Source organism: Euphorbia lathyris, chromosome 2 (assembly GCF_963576675.1).
Source record: "Euphorbia lathyris chromosome 2, ddEupLath1.1, whole genome shotgun sequence".
In the NCBI taxonomy this organism is placed as follows: Eukaryota; Viridiplantae; Streptophyta; class Magnoliopsida; order Malpighiales; family Euphorbiaceae; genus Euphorbia; species Euphorbia lathyris.
Genome location: NC_088911.1, coordinates 22,717,936 through 22,741,526, shown reverse-complemented (window position 1 = coordinate 22,741,526; position 23,591 = coordinate 22,717,936). Strand labels below are relative to the sequence as shown.

At 32.4% G+C, this 23,591-nt stretch overlaps 2 protein-coding genes, 1 long non-coding RNA gene and 1 other non-coding gene across 4 annotated transcripts; all 4 read left to right on the top strand.

The window, feature by feature from the left end:
• Positions 1 to 6,151: 6,151 nt before the first annotated feature.
• Positions 6,152 to 10,284, top strand: LOC136220530 (uncharacterized). The gene is made up of 3 exons (XR_010684555.1): positions 6,152 to 6,388; positions 6,610 to 6,678; positions 9,877 to 10,284. It is a non-coding gene; the product is annotated as an uncharacterized lncRNA (long non-coding RNA).
• A 5,706-nt stretch (positions 10,285 to 15,990) lies between these two features.
• Positions 15,991 to 19,000, top strand: LOC136217278 (GEM-like protein 1). Its single transcript, XM_066003875.1, has 4 exons — positions 15,991 to 16,598; positions 16,690 to 16,791; positions 17,511 to 17,785; positions 18,628 to 19,000. Exons 1-4 carry the CDS (start codon positions 16,514 to 16,516, stop codon positions 18,835 to 18,837), a joined length of 672 nt encoding a protein of 223 aa, XP_065859947.1. The 5' UTR covers positions 15,991 to 16,513; the 3' UTR covers positions 18,838 to 19,000.
• A 401-nt stretch (positions 19,001 to 19,401) lies between these two features.
• Positions 19,402 to 23,084, top strand: LOC136217277 (cathepsin B-like protease 2). The gene is made up of 11 exons (XM_066003874.1): positions 19,402 to 19,691; positions 20,771 to 20,824; positions 20,924 to 21,004; positions 21,127 to 21,283; positions 21,385 to 21,389; positions 21,474 to 21,548; positions 21,760 to 21,885; positions 21,989 to 22,207; positions 22,442 to 22,555; positions 22,658 to 22,693; positions 22,766 to 23,084. Exons 1-11 carry the CDS (start codon positions 19,623 to 19,625, stop codon positions 22,907 to 22,909), a joined length of 1,080 nt encoding a protein of 359 aa, XP_065859946.1. The 5' UTR covers positions 19,402 to 19,622; the 3' UTR covers positions 22,910 to 23,084.
• A 200-nt stretch (positions 23,085 to 23,284) lies between these two features.
• TRNAV-CAC (transfer RNA valine (anticodon CAC)) lies at positions 23,285 to 23,358 on the top strand. The gene has a single exon. It is a non-coding gene; the product is annotated as a tRNA-Val (tRNA).
• The last annotated feature ends 233 nt before the right edge of the window (positions 23,359 to 23,591 follow it).

Below are 23,591 nucleotides of genomic sequence, written 5' to 3'. Positions count from 1 at the left end.
CAAAATGTCTACTCACTCATATCGAGCAGTGAGCAGAAGAGGATTCTTGTTACAGCTTGAGACTCCATGAGAGCTCTCTTCTTCCTTCTATTCTACTTGTCTAAAAAAACTAAAACTAAGAAAATATTTCCGATCCCTAAACCTTCTCTGCTTTAGAAAATATTTCCGATCCCTAAACCTTCTCTGCTTTTCCTATTTAAAGGGAAAAGACAGAGACTACTCAAAATCGGTACAACTTTCGTACCCTTTTTCAAACAAAGTCAACTACTTACTACAATTAAAATAAAATAAAATGATTAACTTTTAGATTAACCCTTGAACACTCAAGGGGGCGAGACTTCAAATCATCTTGCTTCTTTGGGCAATCCCATCGCCACACACTTTCACCTGCTGTCCTGCCGCTTTCCTTTCACTGCCACCAACGATCTGTCGCTGTCCGTCATTGGATAATCCGGCGTTTAACCGCTGGAAACAAGTAAGGCTCCACTCCTCATTGGCATTAGCGAAACAAGCTGTTTCCAGCGAGTTTAGCATTTTTCTTTGCTTATCTGCACAAGGACATTAATTAGCCCTTAATCCTTACAAAATGATATAAAAATACCCGAATTCCCTTATAAATTATCTGTTAAACTTAGTCAATTTCATGCCTAACAAATCTCCTTCCTTTAGCCATTGAACTTTGGCTCTTTGCTTCCAATGATCCTCAGCTTTAAGTAAGCCATCAATCAATTTACGTCTGACCAGTTCGAACTCCGCCAATTCCCCTTCCGAACTTGCTGCTCGTAGCTGTTCCAACCTATTCGAACAAGATTTTATCTCCTCCCTTTCAATTCTAATCAGCTCCTTACCCCAAACCTCCAATGTGTGTGCGATCTTCGTTAATCTATCAGCCAAAGGCAGGAATCGAGAATCATTCCAGCCTTCCTCCACTTTTTCCTTCAAAGCCTCTTCTCTGAACCACTTATTTTCAAACGCAAATCTTCTCGAGGGACGAGTAGAACTCTCCTGATCAGTTCGGATTAATATCAGACTGTGATCTGACAAGGGAGCCATCGTATTAACTGAAATTGCTTGCGGAAACAACTGATGCCAATTAGAGTTAGAAAAAGCCCGGTCCAATTTTTCCTTAACTTCATTCTCTTTACCTCTGTGTCTAATCCATGTAAACTGGTAACCCATCATTGGTAGTTCAAAAAGACCACAATCGTTAATAACTTCTCTAAAGCCTCTTATGCACCAGTTTGGGTGATCATGAATACCTTGTTTTTCGGTTGGCGATAATAAGTCGTTGAAGTCGCCCAATTGCCCATGGAAGAGTTGAAGCGTTTGCAGTTGAACGGATAAGCTCCCACGATTCCCTTCGTCTATTCCTTTCCGGAAGCCCGTAAAAACCAGTAATCCTCCAATTCCCTTTGATCTGATCCATCACCTCAATATCAATATGGTTGTTAGAATAGGATAATAAAGAGCATATATGAGCTTCTCTCCAAAAGACACATGATCCTCCACTATGTCCGATACAGTCAACATTAAAACAACTATCAAACTTTATTTTATTTTTTAGAAACTCCACATGCGTCTTACTGACCAATGTTTCAAACAGGAAGATGATATCCGGTGCATGAACTCTCATAAGTTCACACAAAACAGGAACTGCCCTGGCACTTCCCAAGCCACGGCAGTTCCAACTTAGAATTTTCATGATGATGGGCATGCCCCTTTCTCCGGGCCTGCCTGGAATACGTTTTTTTGTACTGCTGAGTTTGAACCATTCTGAAAACCTTCATATTTCTTTCCCTCCCCTTCAGCCATGGAATCGCAATTCATTGCACTTACCCCCTTCTGAGCCTTCATTGGTTCTTCATCCGCTCTTCTGCGTTTTCTAATCTCCGGCCCTACCTCAATATCACCCGTCTCCTCTTCTTCAACAATCTCTGTTATTTCACTACTTCCTCCTCCTGATACTCCCAAGTTACGCATTAGGAAGGTGAGGTTCAGAGGTCCTGTTTTAGTGATACTCTGTTTTGCAATCCACGAGTCAGACTCATCTGACTCCTCCCTTAACATAATTTTATATTAAAATGCAAAATTAAAATAATGTTTTAACATTTTTGATGACTATGGATAAAAAGACTCCTTATATAATTATTGTATCTCTCTTTTGGTATTTTGAAGAAAATATGGTATACGTGCCTTTACTTTACGTATTTCTTCTTTCACCAATCCTTTAAATTTGCTTGAACTTTTATTTTCGAATTGAAATATTAGAATAAAAAGTTTATGTAATCCAAATAGCACTAAAGAGTTGAAAAGGAATCCGAAGTCTTGTATATTTTGAATGTATATATAATTTTTAGGATTAGTGTCCATTCTGTTTTTATAGCTCAACGGAAGGGATGTACACAGTCTACAGTCACAAATATTAATCGTTATAGATATTATTAAAGCAAATCAAGATAATAAAATAATCAAGATAATCAAGTAACTCTAGTAAATCGTTATGTACCGTAATTATAAATCAATCCAAGTTATCTGGGATTTTTGGGTTGTTGAGCACTCAAACTCGAACACCTCGACAACACTTGATTTATCTAAAAAAATATCTTCACGAATAATGAGTTAATTGACTTAAGTTATCATTTAATAATTGGATAAATCACTCATGTTATTTAATGTTTGATAGGTAAGAGTTATGATTAATATATAACATATATTAGTTGTTGATGTGGTTAATAACCTAATGATCTAGGAATCAATACAGATATGTATTATAAGTGATATCTGTCAATCTACATAATGCTACAATCAGGCTGAACTCAGAATACTTAGACGGAATGAACAAAGGGCCAGAGGGACCGGAGTCTAGTGTCTCTACTCTGATACTTAAGTTACTGGAATAGTTAGAAAAAGTAAAGAGACTTGAAAGTAGAGGGTTTGAGTGTATGATTACGAACCTTTGTGACGTACCTGTCATTGAGTGACCTTTCCACGTGTGAGTGGTTAATTGACTAATGCTTCATTCTCCTTTTCTTTTTTCATATTTTACAACGTAGTATTAGATTAGACGTGTATCTTTGGAGTCGGGCATTGATATTGGTCCATATATCCAGTTAGTTATGCTTTATTCCTGACCTTGTCATTGGTACATATATCCAAGACCACTTCCTAATTATATAGGATATCCGCTGTCCCTCTGACTATATTAAAGCTTTTTAGGGCTTTGTCTACTTTATTTATGCAAAGATGGGCCCATTTAACTTCCTTGGAAGCCCACTCCTTTCTGCTGATGTTTCCTTTAACTTGCTCGACTCCCGTCGTTTTGGTAGGTGTAATTATTACTTCCACTCATTTTTTGAGAAGATTTAAGGTATATAATAATTGCGGAGCCTCCATCCCTTAAAATTCATCTTCCTCAACCTTTATATCTTTGAAGAAGTGAAGTTTTTTTTTATCTCACAGTTTGTTTCATCATTTGCCCAACCATTTTTATAAGTTTCTTGTTTCACCTTTCTGTTTTTCTACTGAAATCTTTTTGCTTTAATTCTTCATTATAGCCCTAAAATCGCAAAAAATTACCACATCTAAACCTCAAAATCCCATAACATAATACATCTCTTAGGCATCAAAGTGTAAGGGGGGAGTTTGATCATAGGCAAACTCAACCCCAAGCATTGACAAAACTACGAGAAGGTTTCGACGTCGAGTGGCGAATGGAACATATCAACATACGCAGATGGTAGAGGACGAGTTGGTATAAGCAACACTATAGGGGATAGGGACTACCCTGGCGTTGGATCTCCGCCACCCCCTGGGTCAGTAGTCGGTACTGGCTTAAGCGATCCACCATCATCCACTAGGGACAGGAGAGTCGGGCATTCGTCATTCGTGAAAGGAGGCAGATGTCTCTATATAGTGGAACTCTATGGACATTGTGGGGCCAGCGAGAGCCCATAGTACACGTCCATTCTAGGGTGAGGTTTAACCATAGAGAGATCTTCCGGGACGGAATACCGACAGACGTATTGACGGGATGCTACAAGAAAATAGACCCCTTTAGTAGAAGTTGACTGCTCGAGACTTAGAGAAAAGTCGAGGCGTCCATGGAGTTTTGTCCTGGCTAAAACCTGGCCTCAATACATCTCTTAGGCATCAAAACGGGTTTATGGGCAAAGACTCTTTTTCATCTTGTTTTTAAACGGATTGACACGTTGACTCTCACAACACACCCAATTATTTTAGGGTAAATAATTATAAGGTCCTTATGTTTTTACTTAACACGTTAGTAAGTCCATCATGTTATTATAAGGTCCTTAAGTTTTATCGTAATCAATTCTTTAGTCCTTCCATCTGTTTTTGTAAATGAAAGTCCAAAATTGCCCCTAGTTACATAAAAAAAATTAATCTTTTAGTTTCAAATTTAATTTAATTAGTTTTAATGAAGTTTTTGAACTACATATACACCGAAATTAATATACTTAAAAAAATGTACTTTTTTTTTTGTAGAAAAGGAAAAGAAAAACGAACAACAACAAACTACCCAGGAATTAGCCTAGGGAAGCTAACCCCAATTCTATCTTCTAAGAGAAGAGGAGAGATGAAACTAGGGGAAACAGGAAGGGTAGTAATGCCTAACGTCCCTTCATGGCCCGCCGCCGCCAAGCGATCAGCAACACGATTCTGCTCTCTAAAAATGTGTCTGAACTCTATGAACTCAAAGGAGGAGCAAAGCCTTTTAATAGCTTTGATGAGGTTGCGACTGTTAAGACCCATAGAATGATTCTCAGAAATCATTTTGATTGCTTCCAAATTATCAGACTCCACAGAGAGCCTCTTAACACCCAGCCTTTTAGCAAGATTGATTCCAGTAAGAATAGCCCAGAGCTCCGCAGAAAAGGAAGAACCCAACCCTAAATTCTGGGAGAACCCAGAAAGCCAGGCGCCCCCTGCATCTCTAAGCACACCTCCAGCCGCAATCTTACCGTTACTGAGGCAGAAACCATCAGTATTCAGTTTCATAATTTTCTTAAATTGTAATTATTTTTTGATATAATATCTTTTTTTATGAAGATTTTAAACTAACATTAAATATTATTATAATTTTTTTTTAATTTTTTAAAAAATCATATATTTTTTCTTCATTCGTAAAATTTATTAGAATTGTAATTTTTTTTACAATGTTAGTCTTACTCTTATTTTAATAATTTTTGAAATATTTTTCATTTATTTTTTAGTCAATAGATTTTACGTTATTAAATTAAAATTCTATATTTGTATAAAAATTAATAAATCAATTACTTTATATTGGAGAGATTGTGATTAGGTAGGAAAAAAAAGAAAAAAAAAAAAGAAAAATAGATGTTTTATTATTAAAACATAAAGTAAAGGATAATTTTAGTATTTTAAAATTTATTTAGTATAGTTTAACCATTGATCCAAGCATAAGAATTAAGAGCTTGTTTGGATGGAGGTATTTTAAAGTAAGTAAGGGTAGCTAATCTTGTTTGTTTTGAGGTGTAATTTAATGTAATAGTAAGTGATGGTAGGTGAGGTGAAATTTGGGTGATTTTCTTTACACTCCAAATTGGAGGGTAAGGAGGTGACAGATTTTTCTTTTCCAAAATTACCCTCTATAGTTTATTTTAAAGTAAGACATTGTTTGGATATAAAAGTAATTTTTATATATAACTTACCTTACCTTACTTTATCTTACCATCAAACCAAACACAATTACATTATTAAATCATCACTTACCTTACCTTCTATCCAAACATAACAAATTATTTCATTCACTTCACTTGCCTTACCCTATCTTACTTTACTTTAAAATATCCTCATCCAAACAACGCCTAAGGAGTTAACAAAAACAAAAACTGGGGAACTATATAATTATTTTTAAAAACATCGAGATTCAATAGTATATTAGGTAAAAACACGGGATTTTATAATTATTTACCCATTATTTTATAGATCAATGGTGAAAGCTATGGCTACTTTGTTGGAAAACAAAGTAAACCTTACTTTGTTTAAATCACCATTGATTATAATGATTAATAATCTCTACCATTCAATTATATTAATAGATAATTAATTATTTTAACCGGTGAATTGGTTCTTCCGGTCTTCTACTCACTCCTTGTTTCTTATACTCTCGTGTTTCTTCCATTGTCCACGGCTTACACTGAAAAAAGAGTCCTGGCTAGAGCTTCAAGATCTTGTTAATCGCCTCTTGTGGAACGCAAATTGACAGAACATTCCATTCTACTAAGAAAAGTGATGCCTCTGCTCTTTTTGTTTCCTAGAATTATTTCTCTTCTTCCTACCCAACTTTTCCAATCGACTTGCTCATACTCGACGACGTTTCTGGGAATGCTTGAAAGAGAAGAGAAAGGTAATTACAATATACTCATACTACTACTTTCTTATTTCTTTTTCCAGTTTTGGAGATTTCTTCCCAATCCATAGTCAAATTGAATTGCAGCCTTTTTCCCAATCCGCTCATCAAATTGAGTTGCAGGCTGCAACCCTTTCTTCCCGTATATATCAAGCAGACTTATGTCCATATTTGATGTTGTCAATTTCTCACAATCTCCTTATCCAATTGTGTTGCAGGTTGCAGGTTTTTCTTCTATACCCTATGCTTGCTTGGCCCAGATTGAATTGAAGTTTTGCCTTCTTCAAGTAAGCTCGCCTTATTATGCTTTTCCTTGTTTTTCTTTGATTTTATGGTTAAATTCAAAATTATGTTGCTTGATTTAAGGTGTATTGCTTAAACTAATGAGGTTTGCATTTTCTTAAATTAAGCATGTTTGTAAATCCGATATGAAAACTTGAAGGAAAACTACCATCAATAATGGAAACATTAACAATTAAAATTGTTTACTACTTCAAGATATTGCTACATACCTTAGATTAATCCTATGTGAATGAGATAAATAGAATCCTTGAGGCAGCCAAGAGACTCTAAAAAAATAACCATTTTGAACCTCCAAAACACTTATAACAGTTCGAATAGTGATCTACCTTTAAGAACTGTATAAAAAGGAAGCACATGAAATAGTTATTAGGGATAAGGTGCAAAAATATCCTTAACGTTATCAACTAAGAGCAATATTATCCTTAACATTAAAAATGGTACAATTAAAGGTTTAAAGTTGTCAAATTGGTTCAATTTTAGACATCACTAATGGTTCCACTAACACTGTTAAACGTTTTGTTCCCCTAGAGTTTAAATCATGTATGTCTGCAATTTTAGAAACATCAATTTCGTTTTTTTGATGCTTCGAGTCGGTTCCTCCAGAGGGAAGAGAAGGGAATGAAGATTCAAAAACTGTTCTCGAAATGGTTTATAGTTACCAAAATGAAATGGTTTATGCTCCTCCTCTGCTGAATGCTCCGCATATATGGTGTTGTTATGCTTCGGCGAGCAGCAGTTCAGAAAAAAAGAAGCAGCGAGCAGCAGTTCAGAAAACAAAAAGCAGCAGCAGCCGTCCAAGAAGAATAGGAATAGAAGAGATGAAATGAAATGAGGAAAGAATTTAACCACATTAATGGGGGAAGAAATGAGAAATAATATTAAATCAAAATCTAACAAGGATAAAAACTGATTTTGATAAAAAATTCATCAGATATAACAGCAGCATAGATTAGGGGATGAGAACATAACAGTGTTAGTAAATCTGTTAGGTATGTCTAAAATTGGAACAAGTGGCTAACCTTGGACCCTTAATTGTACCGTTTCTAACGTTAAGGATAATATTGCTCGGGTATTTTTGCACCTTATCCCTAGTTATTATGAAGCTATTATATTACTTATGATTGTAGAGCATTGTGCACGGTCTTCCACTTTCAATAACCATTTTAGTTACGTCAGCATTTTCAAATCATTAATTTTTTGGACCATTACCTGTGAAATTCGTGCTATGGTTAAAGTTATGGAAGTAAGAAGAAGAAACAAGTCTTAACATTTTAAAAGGGCAACAATTTCAGGAGTAGCTTAGTTTGAACTGTAATATGTTGAGGTTCCCAAGCATGGAGATCTAGTTTGAGTTAGTTTAGTGACTAGATTGGATCTTGTAAATAGAAAAACTGTCAATATTTAACTGAAAATATTTCAAAGGAAAATCAATTCAAACAAAAAATAGCAAAAAATATATGCTCACAAAAGGGATCTAAACCAGGAAATTACAAGGAATTAATGGGACCAAATCTAGAAAAAGAGATAACATTTGATAGATCATGGTAGCTGGAAGAATGTAATTTCTCCTGCTGCTGTTTATATAATATTGATTCGATTATGCTTCAAAGTTCATTCTGATTCGTAAGTTATTCCTTTGTTGATTCTGATTTCAGTTGCTATTGATTCCGCTCTTCTCTGCTATTCTTCTTATTCTACTTACTTCACTTCCTAATTTTAATCCCTACTTACATCTCTACCTCTTTTCATCATAATTAACTATATCTCTGTTTTTTCGTGTCAAATTAAAATTCAATTTTTCCACTGGAGGATCTTTATACGGAATCCCCAAAAATCATAGTGAAGAGTAGAGGGATTCTTAGTTTATTTTATTTCTGTTAATCAGTTCCTAATTTCAATCCTTACTTACATCTCTAGCTCTTTTTTATCATAATTATCTGAATCTCTGCTTCTTCATGTCAAACTAAAATTCAATTTTTCCACTGGAGGACCTATAGATATACATATGGAATACCCCAAAAGCACAGTGAACAGTAGAGGGATTATTGTATCCTGTTGGTGGTGTTTATGTTAATCAGTTCCTAATTTAAATCTCTAATTACAGCTCTTTTCATCATAATCACCTGAGTCCCTCCCTGCATAGTAGATAGATTATCTAGTTGAATATAATTTGATCTGCTGCTGCTGTTTATGTAATAGAATCTCTGCCTCTGTCTGTCAAATTAAAATCGATTTTCGTCATGGAATCCACCAAAGGAATTGTGAATAGTAGATGGATTGTTGTATCTATTAGATATTAGATATTATCAAGATTATATTGTTTCAGTTATAGATCACACTGTATCTAGTTAGTTAGCCTATTATTCTTATAAGTTAGTCATTCACTACAACGTGAACTCTACATTGTATTTATACAGAATTACACATCAATGATAATCAGTGATTCAAACTCTAATAATAGTATCCTGGTGGTGGTGTTTTATATATTCAGATCTTGGCTATGCTGTAATTAAGTGCATTAGGATAATTAACTTTAAATCGCTCTCATTATTCTAACTAAGTTAATTAGTATTTGTTCTATATAAAATTTAGATATATAGGATTTTAAAGTCTCTCATGAAATATTATTTAATGGGTGGAGTGAAGTCGAACTCATACTCGGGTTGTCAGAAAGTAATGGAGCTCGAGCTCGAGTTCAACATGGGATTTAACTTTGATTGGCTCATGCTGTTCTATATACTTTCCCATGATGTCCACGCCCAAAAGCCATGCTCTTAGAAATATCCAGAACCCACTTAAGAGTTCATCCCTATAATTAGCATCCTGCTGTTTCTCTTTATCAAATTTGAACAACTATAATTATTTTTAGTGCAATAATTGAAGCCTAGGTCCACACATCTCACTTCACATTTAATTTCGTTTAAGCTCAAATATAATCAACTTGTATTGTCTTGTCTACTGGCTTTAAAAAATTGTCCAATTCCTCCATTTAAGGATGCTGTAAGTATTTACTAGTGGTTGCTACAATAAATAAAGAGATAAGGTGCAAAAATTACCTAACATTTATAGTTATGAGCAATTTTACTCCTAACGTCTAAAATGGTGCAATTTTTGTTAAATGATGAACAAAATAAATCATATAAAATTTATAATTGTTTTAATAAAATTACGTTGAACTGCAGGTAGCAGACCAAGCTGGATGTTGGATCCCCTAAAGGATACTCTGGAAACTAAAGTTTGGACCGCAGATATTGATGATCTTCTTTTAGGGGTCGGAAACTAAAGTTTGGACTGAAGATATTGAACAATTGCTGGAGGCAAATGGAGTGGTCGAGGGAGTCATATAGATGGAGCAAGTAAAGATGCAAAGTTTTCTAGTTGTTTCAGGAACTTGGTAGAAATTTACTCGTGGTAAACAAACAATATAAGGTTGATTCATGATTATGTTGATAGTTTTGAACATATCATCAAAACTTTAGTCACATTATGTTTTTTTGGATTTTGTTAATTTTAGTTTTAATTATGACAACATTAGTGCCAAGATGAGGTTAATTGTAGTGATATTTTTTTTTTGAATGAAATGATGTAGCTTTTATCTTCTTCTTGCTGCAAAATAAGTGAAATTGCAATACTAATTAGAAATTTACCGAAAGAAAATATTCTGCTTAATAACGGTATACATATTTGAGCGACTTTACTTGAGCGACTTTACGACGGAATAAAACGGTTTACCGACAGATTTTCCGTAGGTAAATGTATTCTTGTTAGTGTGTAAACCTGTTGTAGAGGCCGGTAGAGAAGTGTCGCTATTAAAAAACCTACCCCACCGCCCTAAGAAAACCGTCGGTACCAGTAGCAACGGCAGCATTAACAACACATTTGCGACGGTTTCAAAAAGCGTCGCTAATATTTGTAGCGACGGTTTTAACCATCGCTAAAGCAGAAAAATTCTGTCAGTAAAGGACTTTTTTTTGTAGTGCTTCTTATTTGGGATAAAAATTTATAAACCTTATGAAAAATAGAGTTTTACGTAAAACCTAGGAACTTTACGTAAATATTTTATTTTTAGACATAATTTACATAAAATTGGTTTAAATTTACATAACCTTGTTATTTTAAGAGTTAAAATCCACAAACTTTGTTGAAAATAGGGTCTTACGTAAAACCTTTAAACTTTATATACATTTTTTTATTTTTAGATATAAGTTACGTAAAGTGGGACTAAATTTACGTAATCTTGTTACTTTAGGAGATAAAATCCAGAAACCTTGTGAAAAATAGAGTTTTATGTAAAATATTTAAACTTTACGTAAATTTTTTTATTTTTAGATATAATTTAGGTAAAGTTTGACTAAATTTACTTTAACTTTGTTATTTTAGAAGAAAAAAATCCACAAACCTTGTGAAAATAGAGTTTTACGTAAAACCTATTAATTTTACGTAAATCTTTTATTTTTAGGCATAATTTACGTAACATTTGACTAAATTTACGTAACCTTGTTATTTTAGGAGAAAAAATCCACAAACCTTGTGAAAATTAGAGTTTTACGTAAAAACTTTGAACTTTACGTAAATCTTTTATTTTTAGATATAATTTACGTATAGTTTGACTAAATTTACGTAACCTTTTTATTTTAGGAGAAAAAAATTAACAAACTTTGTGAAAATAGAGTTTTACGTAAAACCTATGAATTTTACGTAAATCTTTTATTTTTTGACATAAATTACGTAAAGTAGGACGTAATTTACGTAACCTTGTTATTTTATGAGAAAAAATCGACAAACCTTGTGAAAATTAGAGTTTTATGTAAAATCGTTAAACTTTACATAAATCTTTTATTTTTAGATATAATTTACGTATAGTTTGACTAACTTTACGTAACCTTTTTTTATTGTAGGAGAAAAAAAATCAACAAACGTTGTGAAAATAGAGTTTTACGTAAAACCTATGAATTTTACGTAAATCTTTAATTTTTTGACATAAATTACGTAATGTTGGACATAATTTACGTAACCTTGTTATTTTAGAACGAAAAATTCACAAACCTTGTGAAAATTAGAGTTTTACGTAAAACCTTTAAACTTTACTTAAATCTTTTATCTTTAGATATAATTTACGTATAGTTTTACTAAATTTACGTAATCTTGTTATTTTAGGAGAAAAAATCCACAAACCTTGTGAAAATTGACGTTTTACGTAAATTCTTTGAACTTTACGTAAATATTTTATTTTTAGATATAATTTACGTATAGTTTGACTAAATTTACGCAACCTTTTTTATTTAGGAGAAAAAAATTCACAAACCTTGTGAAAATAGAGTTTTACGTAAAACCTATGAATGTTACGTAAATCTTTTATTTTTTTACATAAATTACGTAAAGTTGGACATAATTTACGTAACCTTATTATTTTAGGATGAAAAATCCACAAACCTTATGAAAATTAGAGTTTTACGTAAAACCTTTGAACTTTACTTAAATCTTTTATTTTTAGATATAATTTGCGTATAGTTTGACTAAATTTACGCAACCTTTTTTATTTAGGAGAAAAAATTTCACAAACTTGTGAAAATAGAGTTTTACGTAAAACCTATGAATTTTACGTAAATCTTTTATTTTTTGACATAAATTATGTAAAGTTGGATATAATTTACGTAACATTATTATTTTAGGATGAAAAATCCACAAACCTTGTGAAAATTATAGTTTTACGTAAAACCTTTGAACTTTACGTAAATTTTTTATTTTTAGACATAATTTACGTAAGATTTCACTAAATTTACGTAACCCTTTTATTGTAGGATGAAAAATTCACAAACCTTGTGAAGATAGAGTTTTACGAAAAACCTATGAATTTTACGTAAATCTTTTATTTTTAGACATAATTTACGTAAGGTTTGACTAAAATTATGTAACACTTTTACTTTAGGAGAAAACATCTATAAACCTTGTGAAAATTAGAGTTTTACGTAAAAACTTTGAACTTTACGTAAATATTTTATTTTTAGACATAATTTACGTAAGGTTTGACTAAATTTACGTAACCTTGTTATTTTATGAGAAAAAATCCATAAACCTTGTGAAAATTATAGTTTTACGTAAAATCTTTGAACTTTATGTAAATCTTTTATTTTTAGATATAATTTACGTATAGTTTGAGTAAATTTACATAACTTTTTTTTTATTTTAGGAGAAAAATTCACAAACCTTGTGAAAATAGAGTTTTACGTAAACCTATGAATTTTACGTAAATATTTAATTTTTTGACATAAATTACGTAAAGTTTGACATAATTTACGTAACTTTGTTATTATAGCATGAAAAATCCACAAATCTTGTGAAAATAGAGATTTACGTAAGACCTATGAACTTTACGTAAATCTTTTATTTTTAGATATAATTTACATATAGTTTGACTAAATTTACGTAACCTTTTTATTTTAGGAGAAAAAAATTAACAAACATTGTGAAAATAGAGTTTTACGTAAAACCTATGAATTTTACGTAAATCTTTTATTTTTTGACATAAATTACGTAATAGGACATAATTTACGTAACCTTATTATTTTGTGAGAAAAAATCGACAAACCTTGTGAAAATTAGAGTTTTACGTAAAATCTTTGAACTTTATGTAAATCTTTTATTTTTAGATATAATTTACGTATAGTTTGACTAAATTTACATAACTTTTTTTATTTTAGGAGAAAAAATTCACAAACCTTGTGAAAATAGAGTTTTATGTAAAACCTATGAATTTTACGTAAATCTTTAATTTTTTGACATAAATTACGCAAAGTTAGACATAATTTACGTAACCTTGTTATTATAGGATGAAAAATTCACAAATTTTGTAAAAATAGAGTTTTATGTAAAACCTATGAACTTTACCTAAATCTTTTATTTTTAGACATAATTTACGTAGGGCTTCACTAAATTTACGTAACCCTTTTATTGTAGGATGAAAAATTCACAAACTTTGTGAAAATAGAGTTTACGTAAAACCTATGAATTTTACGTAAATCTTTTATTTTCTGACATAAATTACGTAAAGTAGGACATAATTTACGTAACCTTGTTATTTTATGAGAAAAAAAATCCACAAACCTTCTGAAAATTAGAGTTTTACGTAAAACCTTTGAACTTTACGTAAATCTTTTATTTTAGATATAATTTACGTATAGTTTGACTAAATTTACGTAACCTTTTTTATTTAGGAGAAAAAAATTTACAAACCTTGTGAAAGTAGAGTTTTACATAAAATCTATGAATTTTACGTAAATCTTTTTTTTTTGACATAAATTATATAAAGTTTGACATAATTTATGTAACCTTGTTATTATATGATGAAAGATCCACAAACCTTGTGAAAATTAGAGTTTTACGTAAAACCTTTGAACTTTATGTAAATCTGTTATTTTTAGATATAATTTACGTATAGTTTGGCTAAATTTACGTAACCTTTTATTTTAAGAAAAAAAATTCACAAACCTTGTGAAAATAGAGTTTTACGTAAAACCTATGAATTTTACGTAAATCTTTTATTTTTTGACATAATTTACGTAAGGTTTGACTAAATTTACGTAACCTTGTTATTTTAGGAGAAAAAATCTACAAAGCTTGTGAAAATTGGAGTTTTACGTAAAACCTTTGAACTTTACGTAAATATTTTATTTTTATATATAATTTACGTATAGTTTGACTAAAATTATGTAACCTTTTTTATTTAGGAGAAAAAAATTTATAAACCTTGTGAAAGTAGAGTTTTCCGTAAAACCTATGAATTTTACATAAATCTTTTTTTATATATATAAATTACATAAAGTTGTACATAATTTACGTAACCTTGTTATTATAGGATGAAAAATCCACAAACCTTGTGAAAATTAGAGTTTTACGTAAAACCTTTGAACTTTACGTAAATCTTTTATTTTTAGATATAATTTACGTATAGTTTGACTAAATTTACGTAACCTTTTTTATTTAGGAGAAAAAAATTCACAAACCTTGTGAAAATAGAGTTTTATGTAAACCCTATGAATTTTACGTAAATCTTTTATTTTTAGACATAATTTATTTAAGGTTTGACTAAATTTACGTAAGTCTTTTACTTTAGGAGAAAAAATCTACAAACCTTGTGAAAATTAGAGTTTTACGTAAAACCGTTAAACTTTACGCAAATCTTTTATTTTTAGATATAATTTACGTATAGTTTTACTAAATTTACGTTACCTTTTTATTTTACGAGAAAAAATTCACAAACCTTGTGAAAATAGAGTTTTACGTAAAACCTATTAATTTTACGTAAATCTTTTATTTTTAGACATAATTTACGTAAGGTTTGACTAAATTTACGTAACCTTGTTATTTTAGGAGAAAAAATCTATAAACCTTGTGAAAATTAGAGTTTTACGTAAAAACTTTGAACTTTACGTAAATCTTTTATTTTTAGATATAATTTATGTATAGTTTGACTAAATTTATGTAATCTTTTTATTTTAGGAAAAAAAAATTCACAAACCTTGTGAAAATAGAGTTTTACATAAAACCTTGAATTTTACGTAAATCTTTTATTTTTTGACATAAATTACGTAAAGTAGGACGTAATTTACGTAACCTTGTTATTTTATAAGAAAAAATCGACAAACCTTGTGAAAATTAGAGTTTTATGTAAAATCTTTAAACTTTACATAAATCTTTTATTTTTAGATATAATTTACGTATAGTTTGACTAACTTTACGTAACCTTTTTTTATTGTAGGAGAAAAAAAATCAACAAACGTTGTGAAAATAGAGTTTTACGTGAAACCTATGAATTTTACGTAAATATTTTATTTTATCAGTCCCCATATTAAATATCTAACATATTCTTTAGTTCTCATATTTTAATTATTTATTGTTTAGTTCTGATTTTTTTATTTTGATCAACAGTTTTATCACTTAAATTTTTAAATTATTGAACAGATTAGTCCCTTTATAAGGGACTAAACTGTTGAATTGAACTAAAATTAAGGACTGAATAGTATATTATTAACATATAATAACTAAATAGTAATTAAATTAAAATATAGGGACTGATATATTATTTACCTTGTAATTAATAATTTTTAAAATTTTTATAATTAAATATTACCTGCTATAGCAGGTTACTTTTTTAATAATTTTAATTAACATACTTTTAATTAACACATGTTCAAATACCATTGGGCCATAGAATTTACCTAGATCAATTTAGCTTAGGCTACTATTTGTTTTAGTGACAAATTGTTAAGCAATCTAAATGCAATTCACAAATGTATCTAAGATCACCTGAAATCAAAGACGGAGAAAGGTTTCTTTCTTCTTCACCAACAGTCGTTTCTCAAGACTTCAAAAGTGTCGACGCGGTGAAGAGCAAGGAACATGCTTGCTCTCCTAGGATTCTCAGCTAATTATTGTTTATTTAAATAGCATTAATTTACAATATCATGCTCTGAATAAATTCGTTGTAATCAGTGGAATCGGAGAAAGTTTAAAGCAAAAAAGGAGAAGCATTAGCCAACATATCACTCGGCATTTTCACATTACCTTTGTTCCTCTAGTTTCAGTAACACCGTTGACGTCACTTATCATCGCTACCGTGATCCTCATCCGGATATATTCCCAGAGTCGAGTCTCACCAAGAAAACGATTCTTTAAGAAGCCGACCAAATCCACTCAGATCCTCTAAAGCTGAATATAAACCACGCTAGTGGTTAGTGGATGGAAATAGCAGCATCCGGTGGGCAAAAGCTACAATAAGGGCAGCTGCAAGCCCATTCTTCTTCAATTCTACACAACAACATGGATAACCGCAATAATTACAGCGGCAATCCTTACCTCCAGGTTGCGGCGGCGGCTCCTAATGGATACGGGCCATATGGCAGAAGTAATTACGATGATATCGTTAGGTTTTTTTTTACCAAATTTCTTTTAGTTTGGGCATTTAATTTCATATGATCATTTGCTTTGGTATTTAGGACCGGTGAGCAGGATATGCGATGTGTTAAACCGGTGCGGGAAAAGGGTTGACGATGTTACTAGAAAAGCAGAGGTGTTTGCTGATAATGTCTGGCATCATTGTGAGTTTCAAACCTACTTCCTATTAGTGGTTTCTTCTTTAATTATTTTAACTTTCATAGATTAAACTTGACTGGAAATATATTTTTCCATTTCTTCAGTCCTTCCCCTTATTTAGCGCTTAGAATCAGAGGATTTCCATTGGACATGATGCACCTTTGCTCACCCAGTCTATTCTAAAACTTTCCCAGTCCCTCTCTTTTTAAACCATGGTCAAGTGCAAATTTCAGCTGCAAATAGTTTCTCTTGATTGCAATTCCATTGTTGAAGAAATCATCTCAGAGGAATTCTCTTGATGTTCTTTAATAATTCTTTTATCAACTTAAACATGGAGGAATACGGGTTAAACTAATTAGTTCTATAATTCTATTACTTATCTTCCTTTTCCCGATAGAAATGGTTTGTCTTTTGCCCAAAAAAGGAGTACAACGAAAAGAACTGAATGGAATAATTGCTTTGCTTTACTTTGAAAACCATTAATTTTTCGAATATGAGTTTGGCCTTGCTAAAGGATATTCTACATGCTTGAGTTAATTAGTTCCACAGTTTAAAAAGTTCAAAAATAAACAAAATTTGAAAAGAATTTATGCAATTGACTAGTTTTTCTTCCAGTAGAGCTTTTTAAGGTACTGGGACTGTATATCACTTTCCACATCACTTTAGATATGAGTGGAATAAGATGCTAACATGTTGTAATCTAATTCTTTTGTCAACACTACAGTGAAAGTTAGTCCCAGTTTTACAGATGCAGCAGTGGCAAGGATTGCTCAAGGAACAAAAGTGCTTGCCGAAGGAGGGCATGACAAAGTATTTCATCAGACTTTTGGGATCTTGGCAGGAGAAAAGCTCTTGAAGGCTTATGTTTGCTATTTCTCAACATCCTCTGGTCCTGTGGTTGGGACTCTTTATCTATCCACTAAAAGACTAGCCTTTTGTAGTGATCATCCCTTCTGTTACTATTCATCTACAGGACAGCAGCAATTCATGTATTATAAGGTATATATCTTCTTTGTTTCATTTTTATGATTCCTAGCGAAATGACTGGCATTAAAACATAAATCTTCTCATTATTGAATAGGGGTTCACAACTTTTTCGTCATTAGACTTGGAACGTGAAAGAATGATAAACTTGAGCTTGTAGTATAGCATAGCGTAAATTCTTGTTACTTTTGAACTTCAGAAGCTTTCCACAGCTATAAATGATAATGAACATTCTTTATGGTTATTATTATTTTTATTTTATTATTTATTTTTTATGTGTGGTCGTTTCTCTATATCTAGTTTAATGCTCGCTTTCATTGATTCTCTTTTTAGTTTTTGTAACCTCTCCTTTTCTTTTATCTTTTTGTCCTGCAAATACTGGAGAACATATTCCATTACTTTGCCTAACTAGAATAGAACTTTTCCTTTTACAATCAGCTTCAGTTGTTCTTGTTTGGTAAAAAAAGATTCGAAAGACCTATGTAGCTCAGGTGGATCAAGCTAATTACTGACTGAAATGAGTGCACCTGTGCGAGGGTTCAACTGTGACCGATTTTAAATTCTCTGCCAAACGATATTATATGTATGTCTTTTGGGGGGCTTGATCCTAGGTTTCTGAGACTGGTGCCAACCTAGTTGGGATGAGTCTGGCAACTCGGTTTCTTGCTTCTTGCCTTTACTTAAAAAGAATATTATATGTATGTCTATGTGTGCGTCAAAACTTAAAAACTACTAAAGTTGCAACGATAACAGGAGTTTCTAAATTATATTTAGGCTTTAATTTTGAGCAAGAAGCTTAACATGAGCCTCTATATTCCAGTTGTAAACTTATGATGTTTAACTGTGTCAATTTGCAGGTGGTGGTACAGCTGGAAAAGTTGAGAACAGTGAATCCTAGTTCAAGCAGAATGAACCCTTATGATAAATACATACAAGTTGTGACAACAGATGGACATGAGTTGTGGTTTATGGGGTTTATATCATATGACAAGGCCCTTAAGCAATTACGTGAGGCATTGCAGCGCCCTCGAGACTCTTACGGGGATATCGCTGTCACTGTTGTATAAGCCATAAGGCATTTCCCCTTCTGCAATATCCCCAATTGCTTTTGCAACACAGAAAGTTCGTCCAAGGTTGTCCTGTAATATCCATAAATCAGTGTAATGACCTAGTTGCATGAAGGTCGATTGTAATATATTATATCAATGAGATGAGATTTTGCTTCTGTGATTCTGACTTGTGTTATGAGAATATTTGGCTTGATTTAGCTCATTTGGTTCTGATTTTCTTTAGCAAGAAAACATCATTTGCAGTTTGAAATCAGTTAATGAACAATTTAAAAAGTTAGTAACTTTGAAACTCATACTTTCATGAATAATCAACGGGGTAAAATACACACCCATGGCCCCTCAACTTCGGCTTTATTTTTTTATAGTCCCTGAATTTCAAAACTAGACATAAAAGTCCCTGAACTTCAATCAGACATTTCATTCTACCAATTTTTGTTCATTTTAGATTTTGTATTTTTTTGGCCTTTATCTTTTGTAGATTCAATTTTTATGAGATAGTTTGGCATAGGGCTTTACCACATGATTCAGGCGACCTGACCTTATTTTACAGGAGTGAGTTAACACAAAATAACTGATCAACGGTCTGATATATTGAATTGAAAGATTAGTGGCTAAAAATCGGAATAATTAGGGTCTTTTTTTCTCCCCTTTTCTCAACAACTTAATCATTCCCCTCCTTTATCCATCTCCCTATTATTAAGGGTAAGAGATTCTAGTTTTCTCTTGTCATTGGAATCCTGTCCTCTTCAATCCTCCACCAGAGAGCCAGGAAACCAATTCAGATGGAAGCTTCTCTGTTCTTCTTCACGCGTTTGCTATTCCTTGGGATCATCTCTATTTCTCACTTTCAGGTAACTTGTGAGATTCATACTCATTTCCTCGGTTAAATTTCTTCTACGTTTTGCTTGTATTTTTTCCCTTGCTTTCAAGGATTTTTTTTGTTTTGTTTTTTTATATGTATGTTATCATAACCAACGTGATATGTGGTTGAGCTTAAAAGCTATCAAGTTCTTTTTCTGGTAAAGAAATTAAGCTTTTATTGTAAACTTTAACGGATTGGTTTCAAATTTACACTCTTGTACCAGTATACTAGACTTTAGACAGTTTAAAATGTTCCTATGTTACACGGAAACGGATACAGAAACTGAAACGGAAACGGATACTGGGAAACATAATTTCTGGAAAACATAAGAAACGGAAACGTGGAGAAACGTGTAAATGTTAAAACTATAGGGGCATATTTATAAATATTAAAAATATAATAATACATTAAAAGAAACAAAATTGAAGAACAAGAGGAATAAAATCCAAGCTCAATCGAGATTCAAGAGACAAAGATTATAGGAGAAAGAAATATGGGTAAGTTCTTTAAATTGAAGGATACAGTGAAAGGAATTATCTCTCAAATAGAAAGTTTCAATTTTCCTAATCTTAGATTGAATAGGAATTGCAAAATAGAAAGTTTGAATTCCCATAATTTTAATCGAAATAGCTAGGGACAACCGTTTAAAAATTGAGAGACATGTTTCATATTTTAGGTAATTACGGAAATGTGTCCAGAAACGTTTGGTATCAGTTTCTTAGAGTTTCCGTTTCCCACATCGGCTGGAAACGGGGAAACGCATCTCATGAAGAGTTTCCGTGCTTCATAGAAATGTTCTGATTGGGTTTTGTAAGGTTACCTATGTTGATTGCTCACATCACATACTTCATCTACTATTATGAGAATTTATTCTAATCTCTACTTTGTAGTCTCAGTTTGTTTATTCATTTCCTTATATAGCACAAGTTCTTCAAAAAAAAAAAAAAAACAAAAATATGAGACAAGGGGAGGATTTTCTTCCTGGAATCTCCCTCCTTTATCTTTTTTTTTGAGTTTCAAATTACTGATATTTTAATTTTGAACTTTTTAATGCAATCATATTACCAGGTGATTGCAGTGGAACCAGATTCCAAACTGAAGCTTGACTCTGGGATCCTCAAGGTTTTTTCTCTTTTTGTCTTCTTCTGTGATCTTCAAAGAAATTAAAATTTTATTTGCAGTTTCAAATGGTTTGTTTTTCTTTTTGGCCTCTAAATGCAGGAATCAATAGCTGATAAAATCAATAAAAACCCAAACGCTGGATGGAAAGCTGCCATGAATCCTCAATTTTCCAATTATACAGTGAGCCTTAAGCTCAATCTATGTTTTAGTTTTCTTGAAGTCCATTTCTCCATTATATCCACAATTCTGACATAAACAAACACTATATTATGATTTATGTATTTCAATTTTTTGATTCATAGGTTGGTCAATTCAAGTATCTTCTTGGAGCCAAACCAACTCCCAAAAAGGAATTACTTGGTATTCCTGTTAAAACTCATCCAAAGTCCTTGAAGTTGCCTATAGAATTTGATGCCAGAACAGCCTGGTCACATTGCAGCAGCATTGGAAGAATTTTAGGTCTGTAGCCTACCTTGTTTTCCATTTTTGTAATTGTGATTTTGAAGTTACTGAGGCTTTCTACCTTTATGGCAAATGCTGCATCTATTTCCCATTTAAAGATCAGGTAAAGTCTGGTATTAGTTTTTATTAATCAATTCATTCAAGTAACCTTGACGTATTCTTACACCTCTCTTTTTTCATAATCCAGGGTCATTGTGGATCTTGTTGGGCTTTTGGTGCTGTTGAGTCACTGTCTGATCGGTTTTGCATCCACTTTAGCATGGTAACTTAAAAATAGAATCAAGTAGACAACCTATATTATCCGGTACAAACGTTTATTTTGTTTTACTGTAGAACATCAAGGCCAGATGCACCTCATGCTTTTAAGATTCAAACAATTTTTATGTTTTAATTTGCAAGGAACATGAAATTTGAAAACTTCTTCATTCAATGCCCCAAGATATATGATTCTGGGTCCTTCCTGTTCTGTGCAGAACATATCTTTGTCTGTCAATGATCTACTGTCATGCTGTGGATTTTTGTGTGGACTTGGTTGTTATGGAGGGTATCCAATCCTTGCATGGAAATACTTTGTCCATCATGGTGTAGTTACAGAGGAGGTACAAGTTTTTATCTTTGCCTATCATATCTCTTAACCCTTAAGTTTTCCTGCACTTCAGATTTCTTAGGTTTAGAGTTCTCAGCAAAGTTTTCCTTTGACAGTGTGACCCATACTTTGATGATATTGGCTGTCCCCACCCCGGATGTGCACCTATATATCGTACTCCAAAGTGTGAGAGAAAATGCATTGACAAAAATCAGCTCTGGCTGCAGTCAAAGCACTACAGTGTCAGTGCATATAGAGTTGCTTCTGATCCCCATGATATCATGGCAGAGGTTTACACAAATGGACCAGTGGAGGTTTCTTTCAATGTGTATGAGGTAAAATAAGTACTCAGTTCTTATTTGTTTTTATATGTGAACGTAACAATTCTCCGGCAATCACAAAGCAGCAACATTCAGTTATACCTGAAGAAATCATGAATTAGTTCCTTGAATGAAGGAAACTTCACCATGAGTATATATTTACTGCTGCGAAACGTGTCTATCCTTGTCAAACATTACCTTTTCTTTTTCATTCACTTTGGCGGTAATAGTTTCTTTCCCATTTCACAGGACTTCGCTCATTATAAATCTGGAGTTTATAAGCACATTACAGGTGAAGCATTGGGAGGCCATGCAGTTAAGCTCATCGGATGGGGCACTTCAGAAGAAGGGGAGGATTATTGGGTATCTGTCTATGTTAAATTAACTCATCTCTTTTTTCCTTAGTTTATAGCCATGACCTTATAAATATGTTAATACAATTGCAAACTCTTGTATGCTCTGCAGCTTCTTGCAAACCAGTGGAATAGAGGCTGGGGTGATGTATGTTCTTTCCATTTCATAACAAATATCGCTGTATTAAGTCGCATTCACGAAATTGAATTGAAATTGCAGGATGGATACTTCAAGATAAAGAGAGGAAACAATGAGTGTGGTATTGAAGACGAAGTAGTAGCTGGGATGCCTTCTGCCAGAAATCTTGGTTTTCTTGGAGAGCTTGGCCGCAGCATGGATACTCTTGCGCATGCTTCTGCGTGATTCACAACTATTTATCACTCAGCCAGGAGCTGCAGAGATAAATTATATGGGTGTGTAAGGGTGTTGCTTTTATGAACTGGACATTTGCTTTTCAAAACTCTATGTAAATATTGCATTACAAACTTATTCTTCACACGCACAAGTATAAAATTTGCCTGCTTTATAGTTTTTTTAAGGAGTGGTTGTTTCTTTATATCTAGTTTAAGGCTTGCTTTGATTGATTTTCTTTTTTTCCTGCAAATACTGGAGAACATATTCCGTCACTGTGCCTAACTAGAATAGGACTTTTCCTTTTACAGTCAGCCTCAATTGTTCTTGTTTGGTCAAAACTGATTTAAAAGACTTATAGCTTATTGATTGAAATTAGTGCAACTTGTTTGGGTGGTGTAGTTGGTTATCACGCTAGTCTCACACACTAGAGGTCCCCGGTTCGAACCCGGGCTCAGACATAATGTAATGTTATTTTTGTGGTGAAACTTATGGTGGGGTGGGGATTTTTCTTTTATGCTTATTTGGTAAAAAAAAAAAACTTGTATATTTTGAAACTTGTTTTATGCGTATCTCGATGTTTTTTTATCCTTATCCCACCTCCTATATCCCTTCTAACAAACACCCCGTAAGAATTGATTACAAGCAACAAAGAGAGGAGATTTTAGCAAAACATTCTCCAAGAAAAGAAGAC